At 46.4% G+C, this 23,486-nt stretch overlaps 1 protein-coding gene across 1 annotated transcript in view; it reads right to left on the bottom strand.

Moving 5' to 3' along the window:
- QARS1 (glutaminyl-tRNA synthetase 1) overlaps window positions 1-7,634 on the bottom strand; it is a 49,614-nt gene extending 41,980 nt beyond the window's left edge. The window contains exons 1-3 of the mRNA XM_077276462.1: window positions 7,479-7,634; window positions 1,942-2,089; window positions 86-195 (exon numbers count right to left, since the gene is read on the bottom strand). Coding sequence (XP_077132577.1) covers window positions 86-195; window positions 1,942-2,089; window positions 7,479-7,592 — 372 coding nt within the window. The 5' untranslated portion in view covers window positions 7,593-7,634. The remainder of the gene's footprint in view (window positions 1-85; window positions 196-1,941; window positions 2,090-7,478) is intronic.
- Between the last annotated feature and the right edge of the window lie 15,852 nt (window positions 7,635-23,486).

Raw genomic sequence — 23,486 nt, 5'->3', positions numbered from 1 at the left:
TGGAGTATAATACAGGGTAAGACATGTAACAGATTTACGTTGAACTCATTTTTCTTGCAGAAAGCCAGATCATGAAATTACTCACAGCTTCTTCTATCTGCTCTGGTGTCACAGTAACCCCGACTCCACATTCTCGTTCAAAATCAGTATTATCGATGGGGTCCACGGGATGACCCTTCACATATTCCAAGGCGGCTGGAGATCATGAAGGAACAGAAGGAAGGAGGGGGATAAGATGTTGGTACAAAATTGACAAGAAAAACATAGAGCAAACTACTGCCCAGGGGAGAATGAGATGTGCAGGTAATTAAATTAGGAGGACAGGGAGCTGGATGAGCACACGTCGTCATCCTATCTGGGCCCAATTTAATTTTTATCACACTAGAGGTTTAATAAAATGTTTTCGGAGATTTTTTAAAATTTTTTTTTTTTTTTTAAATCTCAGAGGACAAAAAGAAAAGGAATCATGAGTATCCTGAGATGAACCTACACAAAAGTCAGGAGCATGGAAAGCAAATAGATTGGGCAGAGACTTCTTAAAAAAGGGTTCTCTGGCACTTCTCACTTCCGCCCCTGGAGGTTAGTGACGCTAATGACATTTACCAGGCTGTGAGCACGTTCTGGCGGGATCGAGCATCCTAATGAATGTAGCAGGTGCAAACGACAGAGCCGATCACCTCCAAGTGTGGACGTGAGCGGAGCCAGAGACCCCCTGTAACATCGCAGAGTGCAACCAGTGGACAAAAGAGGCATTGAGCAAAACCAAAAAAACAGCCAAAAACGGTCTAACATTTAGGCTACGTTCACATTTGCGTTGTGCGCCGCAGCGTCGGCGCCGCAGCGCACAACGCAAACAAAAACGCAGCAAAACGCATGCACAACGCTGCGTTTTGCGCCGCATGCGTCGTTTTTTTCATTGAATTTGGACGCAGCAAAAATGCAACTTGCTGCGTCCTCTGCGCCCCGACGCGGGCGCCGCAGCGACGCATGCGGCGCAAAACGCAAGTGCGCCGCATGTCCATGCGCCCCCATGTTAAATATAGGGGCGCATGACGCATGCGGCGCCGCTGCGGCGCCCGACGCTGCGGCGCTGGCCGCAAATGTGAACGTAGCCTTAGACAGTAAAGACTAGACAATGTTTCCCTTTCCCTCCCTTCTTCCAAAAGCCAAAACCTTTTTATTTTTCCATCTATATAACATAAGACGGCCAGTACTTTTGTGGGATGATTTGTCGTTTTCAGCAACACTGTCCATTCATCCTTATAAATGTACAAAAAAAAAAAAAAAAACATGAAAAATGAGGTGAAAAAGAGAAAATAAATTGACATTCCAACTTTGTATTTAAAGAAAAAAAGAAGTACGGTAGTTTACAGTAAATTTAAAAAGAAAAAAAAACAGCAATTCTTTTTCGATTGTGTTTTTTGTTTTAAATATTTGTACAGTGTTTACCATAAAGATATTTTTTTTTTTACTGAGAGATCAGACTTCATTTTTTTTTTTTTAAATATAAAAATGGGGGTGGAAGGACGAGGTTGGATGACACCTAAAACTGGGATCAGAGCAAGCAGTGATTACTGCTCTCCTGAGCCCGCTCCATACCCTGCGCCCGCTCCATACCCTGCGCCCGCTCCATACCCTGCGCCCGCTCCATACCCTGCGCCCGCTCCATACCCTGCATTCAACTTTTGTGGTGACATCTGGAAGTGGTTCAATTACACCAGATTTATCAAGGTGGTTACTGCTGGAGGATACATCATTTTCTATCGCTTTTACACCACCTACTAGTTGGCATATTTATGTCCCCAAGTATCAGCAAATTATTGAGCAACGTCAATACACTTTTGGCACACTGGATTACAGGCGCTTGCAGTTTACCAGCACGTCGTGCCCATTGTAAGGCCGCCACAGACCCACCATGTATTTAACATACAGGAGAATTACCATTCAGCTGCAGATCAGTGGAGATTTTCTTATTGATGACGTATCCGACAAGAAACCCCAGTCTCCTGGTGTCCTTGAGGCGAGTGGACACATTGTAAATGAGAGTACCGATGACTTTGTCGATGGATTGTCCCAACACAGCCTGGGCCTAAAAATCAAGAAAGGGTCCGTATTGGTCAAGAAAACATCACCTTTACCGGAGTAGCAGGATGCATTGCTTTATGTACCATTCAGAGCACCATGACTTCTGAGTGATACTCCATGGTGGTCTTCACCCACGACCTACACTGAAGCCAGATGGATTTCTAGTATTTTGTGCAGCTGTGTAAGGGTTAATTCTGTGTAGAGGGGGCTGTAACCAGAGAATCGTCCCCCTGACATGTTGGGAATAGTTTGCCGTGTGCCGCTGACGTCACTGGACGGCTCTGGTTTTGCGCTGGTGATTGAACGCCGCAGCCGGAGCAATAAGAAAACCGATGCTACACAACCATGTAGAAATAAATCCTCCTGAGATTGATGGGAATCTGAACTATACCCAGTGTACCCGTATACTGAGGAGGCTACTGATCCCTTGGGCAGATGAAGGGGCACAGACCCGATCACATAACCAGACAAGGAACGTCCCGACCGGAGCCTTGTGATACCGCTGTGCTTCAGTAAGCCACCATGGAGCTGCCCCGGGGCCACGATCGGTGATGTGGTGCAGTTACATGGCAGCGGGGACACTAGGGAACATACAGCGAGGATTTCCACATTCAGGCTGCATGACGCACACGTGAATTTTTTTCTTTGTGCATGTGAGACAGGAACGGGAGCGGAAAGGAAATTACCCATCATTAACTAAACCGGTTCTGTAAAATTCTGGCGTGGTGAAACCTCCAGGACTGTGGCCTGTAAGTATCACATCTCCTGCAGATGATGGATCTCACGATAACTGCACTCCCTGTCCCCCCACTTTGGAGAAGAGGGGGTCCTACAGTATTACACAACCAACTCTGCTCATTTATGTAGTGTGTAGTGATACAGAATGTCCAAACGGACCCTACAAGGGAGGACGGGCCCCACTGATGGATTATTACAGGATCGGGGGCGATGGAGGGGGACACCTGAGAACATGTCCCAAATTATACGAGCATGCATTATAATCATTGGACGAGTCTGGGCAGTGATTGGCCAGCAGTCACTTGATCTGACAAATTTAAGGGGTTGAGAAAACATGGCTGCCATTTTAGCAGAACCAGTGCCACCCCCGGTCCTTGGGTTGTGTCTGATATTACAGCTCTGCTCCGCTGAAGTCAAAGGTGCCAAATAATACCATTCACAACCCATGCACAAAGGAGGCGCTGTTATTTGGAATAAAATGGCCATGTTTTGCTAACCCATTCAATATTTCACCAGTAGAAGGAAGCGACATGTCATCAGGCTAAAAGCAGAACAATCCCCGAAGCGACAGACGTCATTTACTGGAAGGTCTTTATGTTCTCGCTTTGGTGATGCGACTGGACGCGAACATTTTTGCAATTCCCCTGCGAGCGTCACAACAGTACCAACCAACGAATTCCTTCACTCCTATTGTGTGCTGGGAGCCAGATGCACCATTGAGGGGTCTTCAGGCTATTTACACTTCGGGGTACAGGGGCACTGCAGAGTTGGCATTTGTGGGCCACTTGCAAAAGTACTGTGCAACTGTCATATTAAAGCAGAAAGCATGCAAAATACCTGGCGAGAGGCCGGCATGTGCCAACACCAGTGCCCCCCCATAAGGCCAGGGATAGCCCCTCCAATGGTCGCCTACTACTAAACCTTCCAATTGCAGAGAATTTTTAAGGGTTTACCAGGATTATAAACACACGGATACTTTTCTCCCATATGAAACACAACCTGCAAACCAGGGAGGCACTGTCTCTGGAAGTAAGCAGCCATGTTTTTCCTAATCCTCCATAACCCATTAATAACCATTTTTCCTGGTAAGTGGGGGTCCCGTGCAGCTACCCTCTGCCCTAACACTGGCTGGATTCTCAGGACACGTGGCCCCAAGACATGGGAGCAGGGCCGATATCTCTGGCCTCCACATCATATAGATGGAAGGTGTCCGTGTCATACAGAGCGGTGACCAAGTTCTGGAAACGTAAATCCCGGTTCACCCGCATGTTGTGTCGTCAGACCTAATTATATTACACAACGCACCGACAGCAGGGGCCGCAGGTTGCAGAACCAGTTCTGCAGCAGCCGAACCTACACCCCAGCCGCAACGCCCCTCACCTTTAGCTCAGGCGTTTGGTCAAATTGATTAATCCAGTACACAGCTTAGATACAGGTCTATGCGTCGCCATAGTTACAGACAACAAACTAAACACTTGTATGGACTGATCCTGCAGAGATGTGCTACTCGTAAGGCCCCGAAAACGAATATCGACTCTCAACCCCAATCAGCAAGTTCCCAGTCAACACTGGGAGAGTCCAGTCACTCCAATCATTCCAACCGCAAGGGGCCACATTCATTCAGGGCTGATCCCGCTGTTCTTCAGACCATTTCTGGTCCCGGCTCACGGATTCCAGATCACGATTCATTGACAGGGCACTGAGAATTTACAGGACCTGCGACAGGAGTCATGAAATCGGAGGCTCTCCGGGGAAGTTGGGAGTAATTGTTCCACAACTTTAAAAAGATTCTCTAATTTTGGAAAACCTCCATCTGCAATCTGCCATTAAATAAAACTTACTGAACTTCACTCCCCCGCCCCAGGTCCAGTCTGAGTCTCCACTGCTGCTCCCAGTGTCTGATATTGGCTGCAAAGTCGACAGCACTGCAGCAAATCAGCGGCTCATCATGTCAACTTGGACAGAGCCGCTGAGCTCAGCGATTGGCTGCAGCGCTGTCGACTAGACATGAGCGGATCTGGTGAGATCCAATTTCCCTCAATTTTCCTGGGACACTCAAATAACAGCAAAAATGTTCTCTAACTGAATGTTCTTTATTACAATATTTTTAGACCCCAAGCAGATAACGTAGGATGTAATAAGATCTAATGCTCCCCTCGCCGGTCGACCCCCTGACACCACATCTTTGGTTTCCTCGCTATAGGCCGAGACTTCCAGCTGCAACCAGACCTCGAATATCCCCGTACGTTATAAGGTTGTGGAGTTGTGATATCATGACGTATGTCACGACAAACAGTGACCTTTGAGGCCTGGTCATAACTGGAAGCCCTGGCCTATAGTGTCGAGGCTGGAGATGTACCGCACAGGAGTGGAAAGAAGAGGACCAGACAGATGAGCGGCGAGGCGAGTATTAGTTTTACTTTTTATTTTCAAATGGCGGCCAGGATTTTGCTGAGTTCACAAGGAGAGAAGTACAACAAATCCGCATTCTGGATCTCTGTACAATTCGATTAGCCTTCAATTTCACTCAAATTCATCCAACTCCATGTGATGTCAGTGCTGCAGCCAAAACACCGAGATCCCCACAGAGACTCAGCACTGGACCTGGGGAGGAGGATTCCTGCCCCATTTGTTATTTTGGAGTCCACTTTCTTAAAAGTAGAAAACCTCTTTAAGTGCCCCACCTGACGCAAGGCCGGGAGGGCAGAGCGTGCCCCACCTGATGCAAGGCCAGAGGACAGAGCGTACCCCACCTGATGCAAGGCCGGAGGACAGAGCGTGCCCCACCTGCCGCGAGGGCAGAGCGTGCCCCACCTGCCGCGAGGGCAGAGCGTGCCCCACCTGCCGCGAGGGCAGAGCGTGCCCCACCTGCCGCGAGGGCAGAGCGTGCCCCACCTGCCGCAAGGCCGGGAGGACAGAGCGTGCCCCACCAGATACAAGGCTGGAGGACAGAGCGTGCCCCACCTCCCGCAAGGTCGGGAGGGCAGAGCGTGCCCCATCTGCCGCAAGGCCGGAGGACAGAGCGTGCCCACCTGATGCAAGGCCGGAGGACAGAGCGTGCCCACCTGATGCAAGGCCGGGAGGACAGAGCGTGCCCACCTGATGCAAGGCCGGGAGGACAGAGCGTGCCCACCTGATGCAAGGCCGGGAGGACAGAGCGTGCCCACCTGATGCAAGGCCGGGAGGACAGAGCGTGCCCACCTGATGCAAGGCCGGGAGGACAGAGCGTGCCCCACCTGATGCAAGGCCGGAGGACAGAGCGTGCCCCACCTGATGCAAGGCCGGAGGACAGAGCGTGCCCACCTGATGCAAGGCCGGAGGACAGAGCGTGCCCCACCTGATGCAAGGCCGGAGGACAGAGCGTGCCCACCTGATGCAAGGCCGGAGGACAGAGCGTGACCCACCTGATGCAAGGCCGGAGGACAGAGCGTGCCCACCTGATGCAAGGCCGGAGGACAGAGCGTGACCCACCTGATGCAAGGCCGGAGGACAGAGCGTGCCCACCTGATGCAAGGCCGGGAGGACAGAGCGTGCCCACCTGATGCAAGGCCGGGAGGACAGAGCGTGCCCACCTGATGCAAGGCCGGGAGGACAGAGCGTGCCCACCTGATGCAAGGCCGGGAGGACAGAGCGTGCCCCACCTGACGCAAGGCCGGAGGACAGAGCGTGCCCCACCTGATGCAAGGCCGGAGGACAGAGCGTGCCCACCTGATGCAAGGCCGGAGGACAGAGCGTGCCCCACCTGACGCAAGGCCGGAGGACAGAGCGTGACCCACCTGATGCAAGGCCGGAGGACAGAGCGTGCCCACCTGATGCAAGGCCGGAGGACAGAGCGTGACCCACCTGATGCAAGGCCGGAGGACAGAGCGTGCCCCACCTGATGCAAGGCCGGAGGACAGAGCGTGACCCACCTGATGCAAGGCCGGAGGACAGAGCGTGACCCACCTGATGCAAGGCCGGAGGACAGAGCGTGCCCACCTGATGCAAGGCCGGAGGACAGAGCGTGCCCACCTGATGCAAGGCCGGAGGACAGAGCGTGCCCACCTGATGCAAGGCCGGAGGACAGAGCGTGACCCACCTGATGCAAGGCCGGAGGACAGAGCGTGCCCACCTGATGCAAGGCCGGAGGACAGAGCGTGACCCACCTGATGCAAGGCCGGAGGACAGAGCGTGCCCACCTGATGCAAGGCTGCTCATTATTGCAACAGACAGAGCAAAGTGCCACATGAAGCAACAGAGGAATGGTCGAAAGCAGAAGTGAAACACTCAGGGGTACGCAGCTCTGCTGCAGAGTAATGTAAAATTACACCGTCATCCATCTGCTCCATATATACAGTCAAACCCATGAGAACTACAACTCCCAGCATGTACAAACCACAATCGTCTTCCTGGGAATTGTATTTCTGCAATGGCTGCAGACTCAGACAACAATGCAGAATCTGGGACCGTTTGCATGCTGTAACCATGGAGACACATAGGTCTGCATAGGAGCTGTACACACATCTGAATTGGCAGATTATGGCGCTTGCCGGATCATCGGCATTTTGGGTTTCGGTTTTTCTAGTGCTAGTCTGTAACCGGAAGAGGTGAGCGCGTGTCAGGAGGAAATGAGGGGAACTAATGACAGAATATAACACAGCCCGAGCCGCTCATACCTGGAGCACGGCTTCCCGCAGCACCGCGCTGAGCGCCTCATTCTTCAGGGTCTCCTTCGCTTTCTGCTCACTAAGACCGATAGACGTGAACAGAGACACCGTGTCGGCCGCCATCTTGGAACCGGGAGAAAGTAAGAGAGAGGGCAAAGCCACCAATCGCGTGCAAGCACGGGCCACGGGCCAATAGAATACAAGAGATTGAAGGATGAACTGACCAATGGTGGTGCGCGGGTGCTCACTGCATAGGGGGTTTACCAATGATTTGCCAGGATGATAGTGAAGTAGGCGTGTCCTGAGTTGCATCAGACGGACAGTGAGCAGCAGCAGGACCGCGCTGCGCACACGTGGGTGATGGAGCTGCTGCTGCTCTGCGCCATGTGGCGGCTGGAAGGCCGGGAAATAAGAATAAAATACATTAACGTTCTGGAGATCTACTGCGTGACTTGTAATTGGCCAGAGAAAGGATTGTTATTTTAGTAAATGGGAGAATGCGATATACTATGAAATGGTGAAACTACTGCAGATCTGGCGAGTGTGGTCTGGGCTTTATTTTTGCAGGATCAGTTTTTTTTTGTACAATAAGGTGACACTGAGACTGTAGATCTTGAAGAGATGGCAATCTGCGGTAAAGACCACCGCGTTTCTGGCGAGTCGCTCATCCTTATCATGGTTACACCAGAAACGAGTCGGTTTTACATCCCTTGTTTGTCGTTTTAATGCAGATTAAAGAATGATTGACTTTCATTTTCCTCGGATTGCCGTCTCTTCCCCCTGGTTCTCCATCGCTGCGCTGCAGCAGCCGGAGACATGGCGCCCTCCTTCAGTCCGACCCTCCTGTCTGCTTTTGTACTAGCGCCATCACGCTCCTTCACCCCCTGCTTATTATCCTGGTGGCGGTGAGAAAAGATACAAGTCTCTTTGTGTTGCCAAAAATTGTTATGTCTGAGACCCAGAACTTAATTTTTCTTTTTTACACTCGAACTAGGCCAGATGTAAAAGGAGAACCAAGATGACAGTGTAATAACCAAAGTCTGATGGGCCCCGGTGCAAAATTTAGACATGAGCCCCCACCTGCATGTTGGCCAGATGTATGGGGCCCCCATCCTGGGCCCCTTCCTGGTATCTATGTCCCCATCCTGGGCCCCTTCCTGGTGTTTATATCCCCATCCTGGGCCCCCCTTCCTGGTGTTTATGTCCCCATCCTGGGTCCCTTCCTGGTGTCTATGTCCCCCATCCTGGGCCCCTTCCTGGTGTCTATATCCCCATCCTGGGCCCCTTCCTGGTGTCTATATCCCCATCCTGGGCCCCTTCCTGGTGTCTGTCTCCCATCCTGGGCCCCTTCCTGGTGTCTATGTCCCCCATCCTGGGCCCCTTCCTGGTGTCTTATGTCCCCCATCCTGGGCCCCTTCCTGGTATCTATGTCCCCCATCCTGGGCCCCTTCCTAGTGTCTATGTCCCCCATCCTGGGCCCCTTCCTGGTATCTATGTCCCCCATCCTGGGCCCCTTCCTAGTGTCTATGTCCCCCATCCTGGGCCCCTTCCTGGTGTCTATATCCCCATCCTGGGCCCCTTCCTGGTGTCTATGTCCCCCATCCTGGGCCCCTTCCTGGTGTCTATGTCCTCCATCCTGGGCCCCTTCCTGGTGTCTATGTCCCCCATCCTGGGCCCCTTCCTGGTGTCTTTTCCCCCCATCCTGGGCCCCTTCCTGGTGTCTATATCCACATCCTGGGCCCCTTCCTGATGTCTATGTCCCCCATCCTGGGCCCCTTCCTGGTGTCTATGTCCCCCATCCTGGGCCCCTTCCTGGTGTCTTTTCCCCCCATCCTGGGCCCCTTCCTGGTGTCTATATCCACATCCTGGGCCCCTTCCTGGTGTCTATGTCCCCCATCCTGGGCCCCTTCCTGGTATCTATGTCCCCATCCTGGGCCCCATCCTGGTGTCTATATCCCCATCCTGGGCCCCTTCCTGGTGTCTATGTCCTCCATCCTGGGCCCCTTCCTGGTATCTATGTCCCCCATCCTGGGCCCCTTCCTGGTGTCTATGTCCTCCATCCTGGGCCCCTTCCTGGTGTCTATGTCCCCCATCCTGGGCCCCTTCCTGGTATCTATGTCCCCCTTCCTGGTGTCTATATCCCCATCCTGGGCCCCTTCCTGGTGTCTATATCCCCATCCTGGGCCCCTTCCTGGTATCTATGTCCCCCATCCTGGGCCCCTTCCTGGTGTCTATCCCCATCCTGGGCCCCTTCCTGGTGTCTATATCCCCATCCTGGGCCCCTTCCTGGTATCTATGTCCCCCATCCTGGGCCCCTTCCTGGTATCTATGTCCCCCATCCTGGGCCCCTTCCTGGTATCTATGTCCCCCATCCTTGTCCCCTTGGTATATTGTCCCTCAACCTGCGCCCTTTCCAGTAATAACATTTCCAGTTCCATTCCAGCACATTAAAGGTAAATCCTGGACTTTATAAAAGGCAAAAAATGTACCTAAGCACTAACAGGCAGGTGATTGTAAGTTTCCTGCTTGCTGTGCGCGGCGCCGTTCTTCCCTGGCACAGAGCGGTCACAGACTGCTCCTGCCGGGGATTCAGAAGCCTCTGCTGATTCGACGGGACGTGACTTCCAACGTCATTCTGATTGACAGCCAGTTCCTCCAATCAGGTAGTGGTGCTCCGGCTTAGGTCGGAAGTCTCGCTCTGTCAACAGAGCAGAATGAAAAAGAAGCCTGCACTCTGTAGATGTGACGTCAGCAGAGACTTCTGAATCCGTGGCAGGAGCGATCTATAACTGCTCTGTGCCGGAGAAGAACGGCGCCGTGCACAACAGGCAGGTAAGCTGCAATTACCGCCTGTTAGTGCTTAGGTGCATTCTTTGTTTTTTGTAAAGTCCTGGAAACCCCTTTAAGAAAAAAATAAATAATTCTTCTATAGCCGACGCAGGAGAAGGCAGCTGATTTCGGCTTGCCCAACATGATGCATGACGTCACTGCCATGTTCCCCTGTGGCAGGCACGTCAACGTCTGTTTCTGTCCTCTGATTGGCTGGCGGTGTGTATTGCAGTGCAGGGAGCCGGTGGGTCTCTGCACCTCAATGCATTTCAGGTGGATGCGCATCTGAGGAAGGCGGCCGCCCTCCCATGCGATCGCGGTTTCACCCTTTGTGACCACGATTGTTATGACTTGAATGAGGAGTCTTCAGTAGATCCAAAGATGCCAGGATAGCCCATCAGCCCCCGTTAATCATGTCATGGGAAGGCCGGTGGGCGCCAGTACATGCAGTTACCACCATATACAGGTGCTTATCACAAAATTAGAATATCATCAAAAAGGGCATTTATTTCAGGTCTTCAATACAAAAGTGAAACTCCTATATTACATAGGGTCATTACACACAGAGTGATCTATTTCACGTGTTTATTTCTGTTAATGTTGATGATTATGGCTTACAGCCAATGAAAACCCAAAAGTCATTATCTCAGTAAATTCGAATACTTTATAACACCAGATTGAAAAATGATTTTAAAATCTGAAATGTATGTTCAGTAAATGCACTCAATACTTGGTCAGGGCTCCTTTTGCATCAATCCCTGTAGCAATGCGGCGTGGCATGGAGGCGATCAGCCTGTGGCACTGCTGAGAGGTTATGGAAGCCCAGGTGGCTTTGATAGCAACCTTCAGCTCGTCTGCATTGTTGGGTTTGGTGTCTCATCTTCCTCTTGACAATACTCCATAGATTCTCTATGGGGTTAAGGTCAGGCGAGTTTGCTGCCAATCAAGCCCAGTGATACTGTTGTTTTTACACCAGGTATTGGTACTTGTAGCAGTGTGGACAGGGGCCAAGTCCTGCTGGAGAATGAAATTTCCATCTTCTAATAGCTTGTCAGCAGAGGGAAGCATGAAGGGCTCTAAAATGTCCTGGTAGACGGCTGCGCTGACTTTGGTCTTGATAAAACACAGTGGACCTACACCAGCAGATGACATGGCCCCCCAAACCATCACTCATCGAAATTAAGGTCCCAGAGTCTGGAGGAAGAAGAGTGGAGCGGCCACAATCCAAGCTGCTGGAGGTCTAGTGTGAAGTTTCCACAATCAGTGATGGTTTGGGGAGCCAAAGTACCGCAACTATTTGGCTTTAGTCAAAAATATGGTGGAGATTACTATCAAAATGTCTGATAGGGAAGGGGGTAATAGTCATCGTGAACTCTGAGGATTACAGGAAATGTTTTATGAATTTTCAACATACAAAATATTGTCAACTAATCCCACATTATCATTTAAAGCCAAAGTGGACAGAATTATGAACAGTGGATTAACCGTGGGAGTCTTCACCAAGAAAGAAGCGGAATTTTGGGAGGCTTTACACATAAGTGTTCACTGGCAGAACCTATTCCCAAGACTATGGGTCTCATGGGTGAAACACTCTTGTTTTGAACAGTCCATGCAATATGGGCAATACAGGATGTGAAACCTCAAAAAAATCTGCTTGTTTTTTGGTAATCTCCGCCATATTTTTTAGTTCTTGTAATGCCAATAGTTACTTTTTGTAAACTTCTTACCGCTGTTATATTTCAATGATTTCAGCTCTCATTCTACGGTTTCTTGAAATCTGTCCATACATTCTGATCTGGACTGGATTGGGTAAGAGAATGGATTTTTGATCTTTAAATTACTTGACTGTTTTTTTTACGTCTTCAGGTTTGTTACCACTTTAAATTAATTCCTGTAAAGTTAAGAGAGAAATTTGTTATTGGAAATCCAATCTATGAAACTCATTTTTATTGGATGTAATGGGTAGTAGAATGGGTACAGAACTAGTAGGTTGTTCCACCCAGAAATGTTCTCTGATGGTAAGATTACGGATGAATTTGTTTAGTTCCAAAATTGTGGCAAATTTTGATCCGGAACATAATTAATAAATAAAATAATAATAATTTTATTTATATAGCGCCAACATATTCCGCAGCGCTTTACAACTTATAGAGGGGACTTATACAGACAATAGACATTACAGCATAACAGAAATCACAGTTCAAAACAGATACCAGTAGGAATGAGGGCCCTGCTCGCAAGCTTACAATCTATGAGCTTCAAACCATATGATAAAACTTCCAACTGATCCTTAGTAAATGTTTTGGATCATAAATTCAAAACACTATTTGCCATTCTCCCATTGTGTGATTTTTCTTGCGGCGTGTCACCATGCCAGGATTGCTTTCTATGCTTGCGCCCGCCACACCTTTTGCGTTTTTTGCTGCTCTGTAATCCCTGTTTCTGTTAGACTGCAATGAGTCATTAAGAGACGAGTCTGAGGCACTGAAATTGTTGTCCGATGAATCGCAAACGAGTTGAAAATGACATGCGATTTGTTACGCGATTTTCTGTAGCTGTTTCACGCAGCATTACGTCCTCCCAGGTATGGGGGTTAGAACGGATCAATACACCACCACGGGGCGGACACAGCAGGCGACACTTGCTCACCCGTGGCCTGTTGGATCTACAACCTGGGTACTAGGTTTCCAAATTATCGCAAGACGGGACAAGATCCTGTCTCACTATTAACATTTAATTACAATATTATTTCATTTATTTATGCTACATATTTAAATAATTTCATTATTTTGTTTATTTAGGTTTGTTGTCTGTTGTTGGATGTTTGTCTCTTTTCGTGTATGTATTTACCAGGACCATAGACCATGTGACTTGTTTTTGACATTTTGATTGGTCCTTGGTTGTTTTAAATGATTTAGAGGTGTATTAGCTTTGATAAAGATCGCCACAGAGAGCGACGCGTTTCGATCGATCTCCTCATATGCACCATAGTGTGGTCCTGGAGCATGTTATATGTTTTTAACAATATGGAATTAATTTTTTATATTTTAATTACAAGGAGGTGGAACATCAAGTTTGTTTTTTCCTCTTCATATATCCACGTCTCATCAGGACGAAGTTCCCTGCAACTTCCAACTATAGGTGAGCTGGCTGTTTCATTTCATAATCAGCCCGATTCTTTCGCACAAGAGGATTGACGGATGTGTGACCCCCGGCCTTACTATATTAATGACCCTTAATTAGGAGATCCCTAGTATCAGATACTGTCAGGTGCTGCAGCTCAGAAGCCGAGATGCAGTACCACGAGCAGCCACTAGACAGTGATCAGCGCTATTCACATACGTCCAGAGCCTGATCCGTGTGGGTGCAGGGTATCGGACCCCCTCCATTCTGATATTGATGACCTCTGCGTCTATGCTGTGCAGATATACAGTTTATCAGAAAAATAGATCTACCTCTATGATGATGTATTAAGAAATGAATCAGTACAAACTTTTGGAACTTCATAGATGAGATTTATTAGGTGTTCAAGATTGAACTTTGGTTTTCCCAAACGCCGATATTAGTTGGAAATTTTGAAAAAAAAATCCTTTGTAGCCCAGTAACGACCAGTTGCCAAAAATAGACAATCCCAAAAAAACAAGCCACGGGGGAGAATGTGAAGATTTGTGTTTTCCATAATTTACGCCTGTCGGGAAGTGTGGAATCATCACCTTTTATATCAATAATTAACCAGCAAACAACATTTCTGAGAACATGAGCGCAAGAACAGTATCTCCTGGACACATGCATCAGTGCCCCGACATCAACAACCTGGAAAATAACCACCAGTGAGGCTTGCGAAGGGATCGCCATCTGTACGAGATGGAGACGACCTGGAAGTGATACCTAGCGGAAAATAGGCAGCATATGTGGTCTTTAAAAGTTGTATGTACCTTTAAATAGACTAAGCGTTTATTCAGACTGGTTGGGGGTCTATGCGGAACTAAGGAGAAGAGGTATTTGCCAACGAATGAGTGACCCTCGGAGTAAAGAGTTAGTACCACTTACCATAGTGGGCCCGGAGCGTGGGTCACAGAGCAGACGATGACCATTGGTGGTTTGGGGGCTGATAGAAGGTGCCTGTGGAAAACGCTGATGTGGAGTTTACCATCAGCCTTACGGTTTAGCTCTGGGAAACTAATGGGGCTATGGGCATGGTCCTGAGGGCATCATTGTTGGGTGAGCAGTAGTATGGTCAAACTCGCAGAGGATGCTGTTGAGGGACTAAGGGAGACCACTGTGGGCCAGTACATAGCTTTGGTTGCCCATAGGCCCAGGATATATGTACTTGTGTTGGCATGTGACCAACGCTGTGTGTGAAGGGGGCTTAAAGAAGTCACTCAATTACCCATTCTACAAAAATATTCCCTTCCCATGGAGTTATAGTATATCGCTAGGCTATGTCATCACTTTATGATCAGTGGGGGGGGCCGACCTTTGAGTCACCCACCGGCCCTGAATACAAATGGAGAGACCATTTAGATATGGTCTTTGATCAACAACAGATCTCTAGTAAACAATTGTGGTAAAGCCCTGATCTGACTTGTTCATCTAATTACCTATTCTAAAGACAAACGGGAGATAATTCCTAAAAGACAAGACAATGGGGGAAACAGTAGAGAGATTGACTTTCTGGGAATAGATTGCTAATGACCTGATCTAAGGCCAAAATATACAGTAGCAGGGTCATAAATTCTCAGAGAGAGACAAGGACAAGACAACAGGGATTAAGTGTCCAGAAACCAGAGAGAGTATCAGGCCCTCTGGTCACCAAGATAAGATCCAGACACACAAATGTTCACTTGCCCTGTACCCTCAGCAAGACAATGACTAAAAAAGGTGAAAAACATGTACATACAAAATTGATATTGCCGCATGCATAAACGTATCTAGTTATCCATTCTGTGTGGTGAACCAAGAAAACAAAATACAATAAAACTTTACAAGATAAGCATTTTTTTTGTTTCCCTTGTAAAATAGGGAAGTGACTTTTGATCCCCTCCCGTCCGAAAAAATGGTGGCAATTTATCTCCCCTAAAAAACCCCTAAAGCTAGCTATACACATTAGATAACTCTCGGCTAACCAATCGATCAGATGGCGGCTATCTGTTTTGATTCCTTCCTACACCGGAACACTCCGCTTAGCCAATTATTTCTGTGTTCCCTATGGGGAGAGTGGGGTAAACCTCTGCCACAGTCATCTGGTTGCAATTTATCTTCCTGCCAAAAGATCGGTAATTGAATGTTATCCTCCTGGTCCTTATCTCACACTACACCATAAGGTGGAGGAGAGCGAGATGGCCCCTTTGGACAATAGAGGGTCCGCTTTGGACTACTGTAATCCGGTGTGTGCTGTAACACCGGAAGTCAATAGGAGAATAGGCAAATCAACAATGAAGTCACTGGACAGGGTCTTCAAATCAACAGTGAAGTCACTGGACAGGGTCTTCAAATCAACAGTGAAGTCACTGGACAGGGTCTTCAAATCAACAGTGAAGTCACTAGACAGGGTCTTCAAATCAACAATGAAGTCACTGGACAGGGTCTTCAAATCAACAGTGAAGTCACTGGACAGGGTCTTCAAATCAACAGTGAAGTCACTAGACAGGATCTTCAAATCAACAATGAAGTCACTGGACAGGGTCTTCAAATCAACAGTGAAGTCACTGGACAGGGTCTTCAAATCAACAATGAAGTCACTGGACAGGGTCTTCAAATCAAGGAATATTTAATTGACAGCAAAGATACGATCTTTTCGGTAGTAACATATGGATGTCAAACCTGGACGATAAAGAATCAAGACCGAAGAAGAATCAGCATCTTTCGAAATGTGGTGCTGGAGAAGGATGTTATCAATACCATGGATGACAAGAAGGACAAGCAACACAATTTTGGAACAAATCAAGCCATACATGTCACTCGGAGCAAGAATCAGCAAGCCTCGACTTGTCTACTGTGGACACATCATACGAAGAGAGCAATCACTGGAGAAGGACATCATGGTCGGAAGAATAGATGGAACAAGGCGAAGAGGAAGATGAGCATCCTGATGGCTTGATATAATCAAGACCCTGGTTGACTTATCTAGGCTTGCACGAGATTGATCTTCCTACAGAGAGTTTATCCATCAAGTCGCTATGGCTCGAGATCGTGCTGAAGGCCATTAAATGAATACATTCGGTGTGTATGGGGGCCATAGGCAGCCCCCTTCGCTGTCTCTCCATGTATCCCCATTCTCCATGCACTATTAAATTGCAGCAAAGTCTCAAAAGAGAAGAATTTACTGAGAAGTTTTCTCCGGAATTATAGTATATCGCTAGGATATGTGATCACTTTATGATCAGTGGGGGGCCGACCTTCGGGTCACCCACTGACCCTGAAAACAAATGGGGAGAGAATGAAGAGACCATGTAGATATTGATGTTGTACGTCTTTGATCAAGAACAGATCTCTATAGTAAACAATCCTGGTGAAACTCAGACTTTTATTCATCTCACAGCTCAATGATATAAATCTACAAATACAAACAGGGGAGGTGACTCTTAAAAGACAAGACAATGGGGGAAACAATAAAGAGGGATTGACTTTCTGGGAATAGATTGTGAATGACCTCATCTAAGGCCAAAATATATAGTAATCAGGGTCCTAGATTCCCGGAAAGACAGAAGGACAAAACAACAGGGATTAAGTGTCCTGAAACCAGTGAGAGCATGAGGAGCTTTGGTCCCCAAGATAAGATTGTGACGCACAGACCTTCCCCTGCCTTGTACCTGGCGATCTCCGCAGAGCTGTAGACAATGACTGGAGCTGTGGGGTGCAGCGGCGCCCCATTCTTGCAATAGATGGGACCTACGTTATTCCTTATTGTGCAATATTATAAGTGGCACATAACAGGTGGGGGGCTCCAATACAATTTTTTTTTTTTGGGGGGGGAGGTCCCAAAGCTTTCAAATTACACCTCTGAGTGACGTCATACAATATCTGGCACAAGCTGAATGTTAAGAAGTAAGAGATGGAGCAGAATGACGTTGTGCCGTGTCCTGTCCCAAATAACACCCACTGTGGGTAAGGAGAGAGTTGGGCGCGTCATGTCCAGCACATGAAACATTACATGACTTTAGTGCCCACGACTGAGTGGCCATTGGCAGCACATGGTGCCCAGCAGACGAGAGTGGCATCCTCTGAGAGGTTGGATCACACCAGCCATTGTCGGCACTGGATTCTTCCCACGATGCGATATTTTGGGGTTCGCCCACTTCTATGTATGAGGCCGGTCTGGGCCTGTGGTCAGCACCGAGTCTTTCTCTGGTGACCCATTAGATAACTTTTCCCCTGCGGCTTGATGTTGCTAAGTGGGAAAAACCCCTTTAATATTGTTGACTAACTCAGCAACTTAAAGGGCTTGTCTTCTTTTAGAATTAGGATATCCATTTTTCCCCTCCTAGAAACCGCTCCAGTCTTGTCTAAAGGTTGCGTCTGTTCCAAAATCACTTTGATTGAGCTGAGCTGCAATACCGGATACAGCCTATAGGCAAGAGTGGCGCTGTTTTTACATTTCTCACATGTAAGTAGCAGTTTAGCACGGAATATAATTCTAGACCCTGCAGTGAAAACTGAGAGATTACTGAAAAGATAAAAGTTATGATAGATGAATGAATGACTGTTACAGATGAATTTGCCGCCCGAGGTGTGTGCCTAGCTGGGCATTGTGAAGATGGCCCCTCTGATACCCTCAATGACATTCCGGGTCAGGAACCTATTGGCGCTGCCCCTCCTTAGCGCCGATTCTGGTCCGAGGAGACAGATGGCTTGTAAAGAGGGACAGACATGAAAAGGAAATATCAGCAAGACAAAAAGATCCATTAGGATCAATAATGTATCTTCAGACTCCATTTCCTGTGAGCCCCAGCTGGAGCGCTCCCCTGGGAGGCAGAAACATAAAAATAAGCTCTGCGCGTAGAAAACAAATCTGAGTGTAAGGATGCTGCGAGCACGTGCGTGGAGGATGGGGGCGCCGAGTGCTGCCGGATGGATGCTATTTTCTGGGGCTGGATTTTAGGCCAGTCGCGTGCACTGACTTAGATACTACTTTGATGGAGAGGGAATGCACTTTTTCCGGTTTGGCCACTCGGGTGAATACATATTTAGCTCATGTCACTTTTGATGTAGGCTACACCCGAATTATTAGACGAGCCTCTCATCTTGCGTGTTGATGAACATCAAAGCGACTGACGCCAGAGGCCTTTGTCATAGATGGAAGCGAAGATGAAAAAAGCAAAAAAGTGAAAACAAAAACTTTTTCTACCTTAAAAGGGATAGTCCTTGTGAGCAGAAACCCAGAACCATCACCCCTCTCCTCTCCTCTTTTTCTTGTTTTGTTCTCTCTTGTCCATGGTCTGTGTCTGTTATCGCAGCCCATTTCTACTCACATAAATGAGACTAAGCTGCAATTCCAGATGCAACCTGTGGACAAGAGAGGCGCCGTTTCTGTATTTCTATACCTTCCTCTTTAAGGAATGATTGTTCCCGGTCAGCCATTTCTGAAACTACAACTCCCAATATGTATAAGGCCGTACTACAGATCTCTGTGACATTGGGCTCTAGATGGATTTTTTAGCATCTGTTGGGCCTGTATCATCCGTACCCCTTTATTGCATTTAGCTTTGCTTTTATTGCAGCAGCCCCCCAATACATATGACCCCACATATACCCAGGGGTGGAATACCCAGAACCGAAGTGCACTATAACATCTGCCAATAAGAGGCCAATACTTGGGAAAAGGTGAACCGTCCCTTTAAATAACCATAATGTTATTGCAGTGCGGTACATACTGTATATATTTACATTACGGCTCCTTTTCTCTGTCCGCATCCATTTCATGCTGAGCTTGTCTGGTATAATAGGTTATGGCTGTAGATATCAGCGTTTGCCCTTGGGGTGACCCTTCTTGCTTCAGATGTTGATGACACGGCAGGTCTGTCTCATTCTGCGCTCATCATTACAATATGGAGGCACAGACTTCTCTGAAGAAATGAGTAACTGCGAGTCCTCACCCTCCTCCCCATCCATCAGCTCCAGTCACATCTCTGTGCATCATAGAAGCAGAGCACAGACCAGGGAGATATTTGGGTCTGATCCCAATTATGTGTGACCACTAGGGTCCATTTGATAATCATAAGTCATGTTTACGCTAATCACGATCAATGACTGCGCCAGCAGAATAGTGAGCGCAGCTCTGGGGTATAATACCGGAGGTAACTCAGGACCAGTAATATAATGTATGTACACAGTGACTGCACCAGCAGAATAGTGAGTGCAGCTCTGGGTATAGTACAGGATGTAACTCAGGATCAGTAATATATGTACACAGTCACTGCACCAGCAGAATAGTGAGTGCAGCTCTGGAGTAGAATACAGGAGGTAACTCAGGATCAGTAATGTAATTTATGTACACAGTGACTGCACCAGCAGAATAGTGAGTGCAGCTCTGGGGTATAATACAGGATGTAACTCAGGATCGGTAATGTATTGTATGTACACAGTGACTGCACCAGCAGAATAGTGAGTGCAGCTCTGGGGTATAATGCAAGACATATTTCATGATCAGTACAGGACATGAACAGGTTAAATGACTCCATTCAGAAAGCACTCAGTGGAATTTTGAGGATAGATCAGACCTTGAATGACTCACATCATCTCAGTTTACTTTAACAGAAAGAAAATCCTGGTTCACCACAGATCCAAGATGTTTATCTGTCCTTACAGAAAAAAGTCTCTGGTCCTTGCACACACTGACATATGTTCCACTGGTTTATCCCACCTTCTCTAATGAGGAACATATTTGCTTCTGGGCCATGGAGGAAAAAAGGTTTGCAAAGAAAGAAAACACTTTAGTTGACTGTATCCAAATATGGAGCTATATCATAATGGAAAAAAAAGTTTTACAACTTTATTATCTTCCTTTTCGATATCTCTACTTGCTGTAGGTGAATGTTCTGATCTTGTTTTACAGCTTGTTGCAGCACCCAACTAAGGTGACCCCCATTAGATAAATATTAGACAAACCTACTGATTTTTATAGGTTTCTTGTCCTTGAGGACTCCCACCAATCATTTGCTGGGGTACAAGTGTTGAGACCCCAATTAATTTCCTAAAGAAAGGGACCAAAGATCTTTGCAGAGAACTCGAAACCCTTCACTGGAGATTTAAACGGAATTCTGCAACTTTACAATAAAACAAGTTATTATCACCTATACTAAGAACAGGGGATCATTTTTTTTGTGTGGGGTTAGACCTCTGCTCCATCCACGATGGCGCTGTAGACCCCTATTATTAGGGGTCCAGAACATTGATCTCTCTGGATCATCAAGCTATCCCCTGTGCCAAGAATATAACTTATTATTTTGTTTGGGGAATAATAACCCTTTATCATTTAGGTTGATTATCCATACAGACCTAATACTCTCCCACAGACGCCGCATTGTTTACATTCCAGTTGTGCAACTCTTCATAAGAATATTGTAAAGTGCAGAGAACTTTCCATCCTGTAGTCATGAAGGGCGGCTTCAGACATTTCTCGCTTGTCTATTAGAACCTGAACCCACATCCATTCTAAAGAGCCAAACTTAGGTATCGTATCATAGCGGTCGGGGTGATTTTGCCGTAATGCTGCTGCAGTACGACATTGTTGCACTGATAATACGGCCACAAATGCGAACCTGAACGAGAGTCTGATCAGCATAGAAGATCCTTAACATTTCCAGAAATCTGCTCGAATTAATATCAAATCAGATATTTGATAAATAGATTTAGATATTAGATTAATGACTCTAAATATGTGATATAATTGATTAATTTAGATATCATAAATTCTATTAGGATATGAGATATTAGGCAGATGTGTGCACCCAACTCGTCCACTCAAATGAATGGGTCAGCAAAAAATAAAACCTGACAGCACACAGATGCCATACGCGTTGAATCCCATTTTTCACTGACTGCTTACTAGGAGAAGCTCAGGAAATAACCATCAATTTTTTTTTTTCATATGAGTAAAACAGGATTATACTTTGTCATCATTGTGTTGCTTTTTTTTGTTTGTTTGTTTTTTAATCAAAATATTTTGGCAGCCGAGAAAAAATATGAAAGTGTGAATTCGGCCTTAAGTTGACAGATTTAGATATGAAATATAGATATTAAATCAATATATTTAGAAAGGAGACACATAGAATAGACAGTTGACAGATGCGCAGATTTAGAAAATAGATTTAGAGATAAATGATAGACTTAAGATCAATATAGATATTGGAAGGATAAATCTAATATTAAAAGGGTAAAGCGAAACAGGCTGCCACGAGAGGTGGTGAGTTCTCCTTCAATGGAAGTCTTCAAACAGGCTGGACAGACATCTGTCTGAGCTGGTTTAGAGAATCCTGCCTTGAGCAGGGGGTTGGACACGATGACCCTTGATGTCCCTTCCAACACAAACATTCTATGATTCTAGTACATATATTTACATATTTGATCAATATAAACATGAGACGGAAAGCTAAATAATTGATACTTAGTTTTAGATGGTAGATTAATAAAGATATTTAGATATTAGATTGGTAGATTTAGAGATTAAAAAATATAGATATTATAAGACAATAGATACAAAATAGATAGTGCATAGATTTAGATATTACAAAGATTGATAAGAGTTGATAGATACATTGTTTTAGGTTTATAGCTGTAGATGATACAGATAAATGTTACATCAATCGTTTAGAGGGGTAATAGATACCCAAGACAGATATTAGATGGTCATCAGATAGATAGGAGACAGCTATGATATAGACAGATCCCCTCTTGTATAATCTATACATGAGGAGTATATAAGTTTATGTTGCGGCAATGAAAGCTGACACATCCTGCAACCTTTAGAGAGAACAGCCAGTGCTAAGTGGTCCAGGAGGGAAGCAAATCAATAATTCAGATAAAATTAGTCAACACTTCCTGAGCAGACAGAATGAAGAAAAACAAATTGCCTGGGGAGAGCGGTTTGGAGGTGGGGTGGGGATGTGTGATGCTGCTCGGACCTGATATTAGGGAGATCCCCCTGCAGCTGGTCCAACATTGTGTTGTCAAAAATTACGGCTCTTCATTTTGCATCAATGTTGCGGATTTTGTTTTATTTGTTCTTCCTTTTCAAGAGTTCCCAATACTTCTCACAGCAGAGAATTTGCTGCAATGTGTCATTTTGAAATCTTTGCTATTTCTATCACATAGCATTTTCTGGACAGGATATAATTGTAGCAAACGCTCAGCTGGGAGAGTATTAGGTCTGTATGGATAATCAACCTAAATGATAAAGGGTTATTATTCCCCAAACAAAATAATAAGTTATATTCTTGGCACAGGGGATAGCTTGATGATCCAGAGAGATCAATGTTCTGGACCCCTAATAATAGGGGTCTACAGCACCATCGTGGATGAAGCAGAGGTCTAACCCCACAAAAAAAAAAGCAACACAATGATGACAAAGTATAATCCTGTTTTACTCATATGAAAAAAAAAAAAATTGATGGTTATTTCCTGAGCTTCTCCTAGTAAGCAGTCAGTGAAAAATGGGATTCAACGCGTATGGCATCTGTGTGCTGTCAGGTTTTATTTTTTGCTGACCCATTCATTTGAGTGGACGAGTTGGGTGCACACATCTGCCTAATATCTCATATCCTAATAGAATTTATGATATCTAAATTAATCAATTATATCACATATTTAGAGTCATTAATCTAATATCTAATCTATTTATCAAATATCTGATTTGATATTAATTCGAGCAGATTTCTGGAAATGTTAAGGATCTTCTATGCTGATCAGACTCTCGTTCAGGTTCGCATTTGTGGCCGTATTATCAGTGCAACAATGTCGTACTGCAGCAGCATTACGGCAAAATCACCCCGACCGCTATGATACGATACCTAAGTTTGGCTCTTTAGAATGGATGTGGGTTCAGGTTCTAATAGACAAGCGAGAAATGTCTGAAGCCGCCCTTCATGACTACAGGATGGAAAGTTCTCTGCACTTTACAATATTCTTATGAAGAGTTGCACAACTGGAATGTAAACAATGCGGCGTCTGTACACAATGGTGTGGAATGAA

Source organism: Ranitomeya variabilis, chromosome 8 (assembly GCF_051348905.1).
Source record: "Ranitomeya variabilis isolate aRanVar5 chromosome 8, aRanVar5.hap1, whole genome shotgun sequence".
Classification (NCBI taxonomy): domain Eukaryota; kingdom Metazoa; phylum Chordata; class Amphibia; order Anura; family Dendrobatidae; genus Ranitomeya; species Ranitomeya variabilis.
Note: the sequence above shows the minus strand (reverse complement) of the source record. Positions and strands in the feature narration are given on the sequence as shown.